At 53.9% G+C, this 10,915-nt stretch overlaps 1 protein-coding gene across 2 annotated transcripts in view; it reads right to left on the bottom strand.

Moving 5' to 3' along the window:
• Positions 1–1,013: 1,013 nt before the first annotated feature.
• The window catches only part of SCN4A (sodium voltage-gated channel alpha subunit 4), a 33,302-nt gene continuing 23,400 nt past the window's right edge, over positions 1,014–10,915 (bottom strand). For both annotated transcript variants that reach the window (XM_061477601.1, XM_061477599.1), the window contains 9 exons: positions 10,719–10,873; positions 9,670–9,843; positions 9,023–9,145; positions 8,627–8,905; positions 7,608–7,661; positions 6,217–6,354; positions 5,371–5,475; positions 4,393–4,663; positions 1,014–3,922 (listed from right to left, as the gene is read on the bottom strand). In XM_061477601.1, the coding sequence (XP_061333585.1) occupies positions 2,730–3,922; positions 4,393–4,663; positions 5,371–5,475; positions 6,217–6,354; positions 7,608–7,661; positions 8,627–8,905; positions 9,023–9,145; positions 9,670–9,843; positions 10,719–10,873 (2,492 nt within the window). In that variant the 3' untranslated portion in view covers positions 1,014–2,729. The remainder of the gene's footprint in view (positions 3,923–4,392; positions 4,664–5,370; positions 5,476–6,216; positions 6,355–7,607; positions 7,662–8,626; positions 8,906–9,022; positions 9,146–9,669; positions 9,844–10,718; positions 10,874–10,915) is intronic.

Here is a 10,915-nt window from a genome sequence, read left to right as displayed (position 1 = left end):
TGCTGTGCATGGTGCCGTGCGTGAGTTCTGCTGCCATCACCCCTGGTCCTGCTGGAGCAGCACAGCCTCCTGCAACAACCTGCAAGGCAAAAGCAGCAAGGGATGCTCCGTGTCCAGAGGCGCTGGGGGGTTTTCATCAAGCCCCAGCTGGAGATGGGAGCTGTGACAGGAATGCCTGGGACAAACTAAAGAGGGTTTGCAGTGACAGTGACAGCCAGATTGCCCCCTGCACAGCCTGCAGGCTCCTTGGTGCCCTCAGACAGAGACCTGGTCCAGGCGGCCTTGGTCTCTCCTTGCAGTAGCCAGTGGTAGGGGACCTTGTGGTCTCACAGGGATGGTCCCATGTGCTTCCTCAGGGCCACCAGCACACAGTCCATGGCCAGACCAAGCCCTGTGGGCAGTGCAGAGCTGCTGCCAGGCAGCTGCACCCTTCCCCAGCCCATTCCTATTCATCAGGGCTCCGGTTTCAGTGCTGTCCTTTCCCCCTCTGTGAGAGGACAGGGACAGTGAGCAGTGCCCCCGCCTCCCTCCAGCCCTGATACCAGGATGCTCTCACGCAAATGATGCCAGGCCCGGGATGAGCTGTTCCAGGCAGGGCAAGAACACAGCAGCGAGGCCGTGCCATGGCCCTGGCGACGTCAGCAGGTCCTGGATCACATCCCGCTCCAGCCGTGCATTGACGCAGAAACCTCCTTCACCCACCACCGCCTTCTCCCCATGGTGATGAGCTGCTCCTGCGTGGCCGTGGGGCAGGTTTGGCCCCGCAGAACCTGGCATGGGGCAGCTCAGAGGATCCGCACCTTGCTCCTTGGTTGAGCCTGAAGCAGCATGTCCTATGAGGTGCCAGGGAGGCAGCCCAGGGGGGCTTTTTGTGCAGGATGGGACCACCAGATCCTGCTGAGGATGGCAGCCAAGGCCATTCCCAGGGGTTGCTTTTGTCTTCCCTGGAGCAAAGGGAGTGGGACATTCACCCTCTACCACACACCAATGCAGTTTGTTTTGTAATAGACCATTTACAGTTTATTTTAAGAAATGTACAAAGAAAAAGGCTTTATCTCACACAAATCCTGCTCTTGGGTATTTTTCCCACCACTGACAACACAAATATACAAGCAGCATTGATTGTGAGCCACAGTCCGGGCTGGAAACTGCTGTGCCATGGATGCTTCCCATGCAAACACCATTTAAAGCAGCTCAGGCTCCTATTCCAGGGAGCATTACCCTATGCAACATGGAAATGGAATAACAACACTACGAGATGAACAGAGTGACCCCGGCTCTGCCACCCAGCCGACAGCACATGGATGCAAAGCAAGCTCAGCACCGCTCCTGGCCAGCCTGAACATGGGGCACCCAAAAAGGCTCAGCACCAAAGCAGCCCAAGCAAAACACTTTCTACAATGATACAAAAAGACAGACCCTTCAGCTTTAAGAAGCAGCCCTTGTTTTATCTGGAAGAGGTTTTGGTTCATGTTGGTTTTGATCTCAAGAGGGTTTCTTTCCCCTTTTGGAGGCAGGAGGAGGTCCAGAGATGAACTGAATAGCAGCAAAACCCTTTCCCTTGGGGAAAATGCTCCTCTGCTGGGAGGTTGCTGGTGAGGACCTGCCTGGCCCCTCTGCACAGAGCCCAGTACGTGCCCCTGGGTCCCCTCTGGAGCCCCAGCCACGTGAAGGATGCTCTGCCCGGCTACTTTGGGATTTACACCCCGCTAGGAGCATTCAGCGCATGAAGGCCCCTGGTGCTCGGTGGGATTTAAGGGATCCCATTGAAGCAGCTCCTTGCCAGGACCATTCAAGCACCTTCTCCAATCCCTGGGGATTCGTCTTGTTAATTAGCACTAACAAAGAGCGCTCCAGTGGGGTATTTCCTCCTACTATGGGGCTTGAAGCAACCCCAGAAGGTTTTGTTGCAGGGACTGGGGTTCTTGGAGGAGGTTTTCCAAGCCCTACCTTTGTCCATGGCTTTGCCACCACAAAACCTGGATGAAAGGGGAAAACAAGGAGGAAGCATGACTATAAACACTGTTTACATTCATGCTGTAGAGACCAGAGTGATTTAGGATTTCAATGCATATTCAGAGACCTTTAAAACCTGATAGTTAACCCTGAGAACATACCTGCAGATGCTCTGTTTTGGCTATGCAAACAAATCTTTAAGACGTAATTGCACTTCCTCTGTATATAACAAAAGAAATAATCCATCAAGCTTATTCAAATATCCAAAAGAAAGGTGCTACTTTAAGACATTGGAGATTTTTTGTTCACAAAACCTTGTCTATTCTGTAATTATTCTTAATATTATTTCACTTGGCTCATCTTTCACCGTCTGCTTGGCTGCTCTTTGGAAGGATAAAGTCCAAGAAAACCTCCTAATTGTGAAATAACATCAATAAATAATCACGTGAAGTCAAAGGAAAGCCAGCCTCACTTGTTTGTGTGTGAAAAACATCGTTACCACGCTGAGATCATTTCCAAACTCAGCTGTTTCCCTTTCACCAACAAGAGATTTCGCACGTCACTCTCATCAGAACATTGAACTGTTTGCAAGTGCAGTGAGCTGGAAAGCCCAGGAGCAGTGCGAGGTCCTGCTCCGAGAGCTAAGGTGGCTTCTTGAAACATCTGAACTCAGCTCAGTATCTAAGATCTAGTGATTTGTACATGGGAGAGCTCTGGAGGAAGAGATACAAACGGAGCCTCTTGAGGCTGGGCAAGGGATGGAAGCCTCTCTGTTACACCAGCGACTCTTTCACAACGCGTTCCTTATCCCATCCTTTTTCTTCTTCGGGAGCACTTTGCGTCTCCAAGCCGGGAACGGGCTCCAGACCAAAGGCAGGAGCTGCCTCCACGTCTGCCCCACTGTTCCCATACATCGCGTGCATTTTGGTGGCGATCAGGCCTTCCTTCTCTGGTGCATCTTCGGTCAAGGCATCCTCGTCCTTGCTGTGCCTGTACATGTAGGATGCCTGCTTCACCGAGCGCCTCAGGAGGTACCTCCGGAAAGCCCGCTGGATTTTCGTAGCACAGACTTCCTCATGCTTCCTCTTCAGAGTGGTGGTGATGGGTTCATAGGAAACCTTCGAGGGGTTTGCGGCCATGAACTTCTCCTCCATGGTGGCCTTCAAGGCATCCATCTCTCCCGAGTCTCCCAGCACTTCCTTAGTTAGGGCAAAGAGGATATCCAGACAGTGGATTTTGTCCCCAGCAACCATTGGTAGGTCCATGGTGACTAGCTTGATCTTGTTTGGCTTGGGAATTCTGAGTGGCTCCTGCAAGGTGTCCACAAAGTCAGACAAGGTGCTGTACGCAATGAACTGGGTGGCATCAGGGTCAAACTTCTCCCAGATTTCATAAAACATTTCAAAATCATCTTCACAGAGGGGTTCACTGCTCTCCTCTGTGGCCACACTGAAGTTCTCCAGGATGATGGCGATGTACATGTTCACCACGATGAGGAAGGAGATGATGATGTAGCTGCAGAAGAAGAAGATGCCGATGGATGGATTGCCACAGTCCCCTTTCACTGAACTGCCAGGGTTTTCCAGGTCGGGGTCGCAGTCGGGGGGCCCGCTGTTGAGGATGGGGCTGAGGAGGCCATCCCATCCCGCCGACGTGGTGATCTGGAAGAGGCAGATGATGCTGTTCCCAAAAGTCTCGAAGTTGAAGATGTCATCAATCCCAGCCTCCTTCTTTACATAGGCAAAGTTGGACATCCCAAAGATGGAGTAGATGAACATGACAAGGAAAAGCAGGAGGCCGATGTTGAACAGGGCAGGCAGGGACATCATCAGAGCAAAGAGGAGAGTCCGGATGCCTTTTGCCCCTCGGATCAGGCGGAGGACGCGGCCAATCCTCGCCAGCCTGATGACCCTGAAGAGAGTGGGTGACACGAAATACTTCTCTATGATGTCTGAGAGGACGATACCTGTGAAGGGATGAAGAAGAGGTGAGTTTGCCATGCTCTGCAGCCAGCATCGAGAGGTGAGGTGGAGCTACCTCGCTCCGTCTGCCAGAGTTGGGCAGATACAAGCAGATGAGGCCACCCCTGATGGCACACAGCTCTGCTCCTCTGGTGGCAAAGGGAACAGATTAAAAACAAACTCTGAGCACAGACCCAAAGGTTACAAGCTGCTGCTCCATTCCAGCAGGCAACATGGAGTCAAGGGGATCCCAGCACCAAGGAGGAGTGGGACACCCTTCCAGCCCCTCATTCAGCCTGGTGACATGGGTTGGCCTTGCATCTTGTCTCACAGTCCTGATGGCTTGGCCTTGCTCGCAGGGTGGGTTGTAAGGGGGTGGCCAGTGTCAGTGGGTGGCTGAGGATCAGCCAGACCATTTCCACTTGTCATTATCCAGTTGGAGCCTTGAGGAACTGGTGGAACCAGGAGGACTCACCTAAGATGGAGAGGATGACGACCACAAAGTCAAAGATGTTCCAGCCGATGGTGAAGAAGTAGTGACGCAAGGCGAACATTTTGAGCACGCACTCTCCGGTGAAGATGACTATGAAGACCAGGTTTATCTTGTAGAGAACAGACGTTTTGAGTTCGCTTTGATCGTCTGTTTCAACCATCATGGTCACCATGTTAAGACAGATCAGGATCATGATGACTATGTCAAATACTTGCTTGGTAACAAGGGTATATGCCATCCCTTGAAACTTGTTCTGCCGTACGGACCGTGTGGGTGATGATGGAGAGCCAAAGGTGAGGTGGGCACATGGGACAGACACACAAAACAAAAAGCACAACAGAAAGAGAAGAAGGAACTGTATTTAAAACAGCGTAGGAGACATCAGGTTTGTGGCCAATACACAGGTCACAGCCCCAAAAGCTATGGGAGGAAGGTACCCAGCACTCGGCAGGATGAAGCCCATCTGGTGACACCACAGCCAGGAAGTGCAAGGAGAAGGGAAGGTTGCTTTCTAATTATACCCACAGCAAATGCATCAGGGCAAGAATCAACACATGGAAAAGGCCTCACTTGAGCAGCTGATCAAAACCAAACTCAAGTCACAATTTACATATGGAGCAGTGTTCCCTGTAGGAGTGCTGAAAGTTGAGCTTTCCCTGTCTCTTAACTCCCCTTGGGAGAGGAGCTGGGAGCTGAGCTGGATGAAAACCCTAATCCTTGCAAAAGGGATCCCCCCTTGCCTTTGCCAGCACACCCAGGGCTGAAGAGGAGACCCAAAGGAGGTTGCCTGATGTGAACCTCTCCTGAAGCCCCAGTTCTAAGCAAGCTCCTGTCTGAAGAGTAGCAATGGGGAGCCGGGACTTGGCTACTTTCCCTGCAAATGGTCTTCCCTGGAGCCCTCATTCACTTTGAGAGAGTGCTCCCTCCCAGCTCCACTCTGGGCTGATTAACCCCACATACCGCTGGCCTGGGGATGGGCTTCTGGGGTTTCTTGGAGCCAAGCTTCTTCATGGCATTGTAGTATTTCTTCTGCTCTTCTGTCATAAAGATGTCTTTGCCTCCAAAGTATAAAGGGAATCACTGCGGTTAGTCCTGGGAACTCGCCTCTTCCCACCAAGCATCTCTGACCACGCTCCTTCCCACCAAGCATCTCCAGCCAGGCTCCACCAGGCACCGCTCACTGCTCTCACTCAGTGCAACCTGCTTCCTCCCTGCCTGCCCTTTTCTATGCTGCTTCCCCTAGCTCACAGCACCCACGGGTGCTCACCCTGGCACCGTGATCTCCTCCTGCAGAGGGGAGATGCTGCTTCCCAGCGCACTACAGCAGGTGGGGCACCCCATGGGGGGGCTGGTGGGGCTCAGCCCTGCCTTCCAGGCTGGATCCTGCTGCATCTTGGTGGGATTCAGACCTCACTCAGCACAGTGAGCTCTGTGTTACCCACCCTCCTCCTGCCTTCCCTCTCCACCAGGCCAGCCTATTAGTCCTGTGCTACTTGCTTGAGAGGAGAAGCTGAGTCACCCCTTGATACATGGAAAAGTGACAGCACAGGCATAAAGTGGTGCCTGCCATGGCACGGGGAAGAGAAGACGCAGCTCCCCTGGCCTCCTCCCTCTGCATCCATAACTGAAGTCCTCCATAAATGCTATGGCCAGGACACCAACCTGGTGCTGTTTGTCCAGGTGTGTTCACCGTGAAGGAAGCCACTAACAGGTAAGAGCCATGGTCCCCTCACCTCAGGATCCTGCTGGCTCCCTCCATCCTGGCCCAGCACCCAGGAGGCAGCAGTGGCTGCAGGAAATACTTATCTTTTTCTTCTGCTGGTTGAAGTTGTCAATGATGACGCCGATGAAGAGGTTCAGGGTGAAGAAGGCACCAAAGATGATGAAGATGACGAAGTAGATGTACATGTAGAGGTTGATCTCGTACACTGGCTGCTCTTCAATCTGACCAGGAGAGATGGGAAATGTGACTATGAGGTGAACCCTCTCCAAAAGGATGTCCCCAAGCCACCAGGCTGGGGGTCACAGTATCAGAACAGAGCCATGGGGCGGCTGCTCCAACACATCTGGCAAATGCTGTGTGGGTTGAGTGGTCTTAAAGGCCTTTTCCAACCCAAACAATTCTGAGTCCCTGTGAGAGCAGCCATGGGAAGGGACATCTGCACGGCACTGGCTGGTGGACAAGGATGTGCAGATCTCCAATCCTACTGCATGGGCTGGGGAATAGGAAAGGATGCCCTGGTGCAGCAGTATCAATGAGCAAACCTGAGCTTCTTCCCAAAGCCAGATTTCCGAAGGATGAAATAAGCCAAGAGGGGAAAGGAAAAGTGGTTTAATTCACCCCACCCCAGCACAGGGGGGGTGGCACAGCCTGGAGCCGCAGCAAACACTCATCTCGAGGAGCACCGCTTAGTCCTGCTCTGCACTGGAGCATCCCAGGGGCCACACGCGGCTGCCCCTACTTCAAGGAGCCCTCTTGGCAGAAGAGGGCAGATTTTCACCCAGAGCAGCTCTGCCCCAGGGGCGGACGGAGCCCAGAGCTATTCTGGGAGGGCGGTGGAAGCGGCTCCTCTGCGGAATGCAGGCACCTGCAACCGGGGCTGCTTCTGATGCTAAAAACAGGCAACGAAACAAATGCGTTGGGGTCTGTGGGTGTGTGGGGCTGAGCCCCATGGGCAGGTTTGCTTGGCAGAGGAGGGCAGGAGTCCCCCTGCTGCCGGATCACAGCAGTGTGCACACATGGCAGGGGCTGGGGTGGGGTGGGGGGGCTGTGGGATGCTTTCGGGATGGATCACAATAGAAACAGCCCCTGCATGAAACTTCAGCATGCTTCATTTTGTTCCAACCCCTTGCCACGGGCAGGGACACCTCGCACTAAACCAGGCTGCTCCAAGCCCCATCCAGCCTGGCCTTGAACACTGCCAGGGAGACATAGAGAGCATCATCTGGCAGCAGGGTGAAGGATGAGCCCTTTGGCTTGGGGAGGGCAGAGCAGGGATTGTGGACCATGAAGCTGAAGCCGAGAGGGGTTCACTCAGCCCCGGATGTATCCCGGTGGGATCGGAGCCTGATGTGGGGCCAGGCTGCAGCTGGGATGCAGGTAGCAATGCCATGGGTGACACAGGGACAAACTGGCTGCCCTGCTGCACCAACTGAGCTGTTGGTGCTGGTTGTGACATCCCTGCTTGTCTGCTCACCTCACGGGAGTCCACGGCAGCGTACATGATGTCCATCCAGCCCTTGAAGGTTGCCTGTGGGAACAGCAGAGAACAGATCCACTGGGAGGTGTCTGGGGCTGGGGAGGGAGGTGATGGTGCATGGTTGGGGTTTAGTTGGGGGGGGTTAGCTCTGAGCATGCTGCTTGGCCTGGAGTTACGGGTTCTCCCTGGGAATACAGGAGAGGGACCAAGAGCTGGATCTCTGGGTTCTGATCCTGGCGGGGTGGAGAACTACACTGCATCTTTGACAGGCTTTTGCTGCTGATTTGTTAAACAAAAAGCCTGAACCTCTTGTTTCCTGAACCTGATGGAACAGCAAACCTGAAGAGGAAGCTGCAGTTAAAAGCTGCTCAATTGACTTGGGTTATGCTCCAGTTCTGCAGCCGCCAGTTCCCCTGGATGTGAAGAGGGGATTTTTCAGCCCACTCAACAGCAGAGCCCACACCTTCAGTTGTATTAACACAGCAGTGAGCAGTTCCCCTCCTGCTCGCCTGGCTCAGCTGTGGGGGGTTGGTGGAAGCATAGCTGCCTTAACCTCCTGACCTGCAGTGCTCACACCCACTCCTTCCAGTCATCACCATCCTCAAGCAACGCCTGCACATACAGCATCTGAGCTTCCCATCTGGGTCTGCTGCAGGTGGGGGAAAGCAGGCATGCACCCCTCCTTGCTCCTGCATCCTGTGCTCTGCAGAGGACTTCTTGCAGCCCCAGGGTCGGTGCTATCTGTACTCATCTGTGGTTCCCTGTGACACTTCTGTTCCCCTCCCATCTTCTACCCTGTCCCTTTCCTCCTTGGCACTCAGGTTTTTATAGAACGGTTTGGATTGGAAAGGACCTTAAAGCTCCTCCAGCCCCAACCCCTGCCATAGGCAGGGACCCCTTCCACTAGAGCAGCTTGCTCCAAGCCCCTGTGTCCAACCTGGCCTTGAACACTGCCAGGGATGGGGCTGCTACAGCAATGTGCATCCTGGAGGGATGCAGCTGCCTTCGTTACGTACCACCTGCAGCAAGGAGAGGTATCCCAAGCCCACGTTGTCGAAGTTGACCTTGACATTGACCCATCTGACCTCATTGGTGTGGAGGAGGGCCATGCAGTCGCTCTTGTTGTTCACGACGCTGATGTCGAAGAGCTCGCCCGTGGTGGTGTTGACGCAGCGGTAGTACTTCCCTGCAAAGAGGTTCACCCCCATAATGCTGAATATCAGCCAGAAGATGAGGCACACCAGCAGGACGTTCATGATGGAGGGGATGGCGCCCAGCAAGGCATTCACCACCACCTGCAAGGGGAGAAAAGAGCTTGGATAGGGAACCAGCCGGGATGGATCCCTGATGCAGGTGACTGGTACCACGTTGCTTGTCTGCATCAGAACCAGCAGCACGCTGGAGGCACCTACCCTCATGCCTTCAAATCTGGACAGGGCGCGCAGTGGTCTCAGGGCCCTCAGTGTCCGCAGTGACTTGATGGCTCCCAGCTCGGAGTATCCCAGCCAGTTTGCTGTCAGGCTGACAATGGAAACCTGGAAGGAGCAACCCAATGGCTAAGCAGCTCCTGCCCTTCCCTCGCTCCCCAGCACTCCCTCAGGCCGGTGGTCATTGTCTAGACTTAGGACTGGCATCGAGCCCTTGAGCCCCCAGGGTGACTGGCACGTGGAGAACATCCCTGCCTCTTGAGTGCAAGTGAGGTGACAGGGAAGCAGGAATACTGCATGGAAGGAACAGCCTGATCTGTCGCAGAGCATCTGAGAGACCCTGTGTCCCTTCACATCTCTGCTGGGGGCTGGTAGAACACCATGGGCTTGGTCTCGGCGTGAGCATAAAACAGAAGGGGTTTGAAAGGGTTTCTGCAGCCAGGGAAAGATGTGGCCCTTCCTTTGGAGGGCCATTGTTTTTATGCAATGGTCTAAGCCCTCGTTCCACAGCCACTCCATTATCCTTTAAAATACAGTATGGGTTCATTTCCAACAGCCTGCTGCAAGTCCCCAGTGCTCCCACATCCCCTGGCTAACTATGGCTCTAGAGGTGCTCATCAGACAACACTTACATCGACAATGAGGAAATCCAGCCAGCACCACGCATTGGTGAAGTACACCTTGAAGCCATAGGCCACCCACTTGAGCAGCATCTCAATGACGAAGATGTAGGAGAAGACTTTGTCAGCGTACTCCAGGATGGTGCGTATCACCTTTCGTTGTTCGATGTAGATGTCCTCAAAAGCCTGGAAGAGGCATGGAGCTACGTGACGGTCATTCTTCCATTAGACTTGCTGTGGCTCAGTGCAGCCACATCCTGCCTGTGTTGTCTCTGCTTACCTAGGGCTTGGGGCAGCTTGAAAACTTGAGAGCCTGAACATGGGTGGCGTTTACTGATGCACCCGATCAACTTGGGGTCTAGCTCTTGTTTGGAGCTACATGATCTTTAAGACCCCTTTCAACCCAAACCATCCCAGGATGCTATGAAATGTCCAGCTGCATCACAAGGACACCAACCTGCACCTTTGGTTGCTTGGTAGCTTTGGAAATGCTCACAGGACTTTTGGTTACTGCTGTGTCCACATGGTACATAAAACAAGTAATCAGAAGCACCAGCAGTGTCCAGGTGTTGCACAGATGTTCTAGCTCAGCTTTCAACTCCAGCACTAGCTACAGCCTCAGACACCCCCAACCATGAGTTAAGGTGAAGTGCCTCCTACAGTCGGTTATGGAGGCAGTGAGATGAGGAACCATCCACATAAAGCTGAATAGATGGTGCAGATGCTTCATGGTTGACATTAAGAGCAGGAGGGGAGGCTGTAGGTGGTTGTACCCCCTTGAGGCCATGGGCCACAGCTCGTGATGGATCTGGGGAGGGTTATGCAGGGGCGACTATACCGATGCAGGGCAAGGGGAGGATGTTTGGATCCCCTTCTGGGCTGTGCCTTGGGCAGACCTGAGCTGAAGGGGGTTTAAACCCAACATCTGCCCACAGATGTGTTATTCTGCACAGGAGCCAGTGAGGCGATGCCCAGGCCCTGCAGCTGCCCTGTTCCTGGGCTCGCAGCCAACTGGGGAGCTGCTGCAGAGCAAATGGGACAGGGGGAAAGGCAGGACCTACCAGCGCCCCGCTGCTGAGGAGGATCATGAAGACGATGAAGGTCTCGAACCAGTCATGCTCCACGATGCGGAAGCAGGCTTTCCGGAGGTTCCACCATATCCTCCCTCTGTCACTGGTGATGTCCACGTAGAGGCAGGGAAACCTCTTCACGCAGGCTGCGGATGGGACAAGGAGCTGGGGTTACCTCGTGGCCAGGG

The sequence above is a fragment of the Pezoporus flaviventris genome, unplaced genomic scaffold (genome assembly GCF_033815535.1).
Source record: "Pezoporus flaviventris isolate CSIRO_AGI_PZ_B2104156 unplaced genomic scaffold, CSIRO_AGI_Pfla_v1 ptg000107l, whole genome shotgun sequence".
Lineage (NCBI taxonomy): Eukaryota > Metazoa > Chordata > Aves > Psittaciformes > Psittacidae > Pezoporus > Pezoporus flaviventris.
This window is presented reverse-complemented; position numbering and strand designations above follow the sequence as displayed.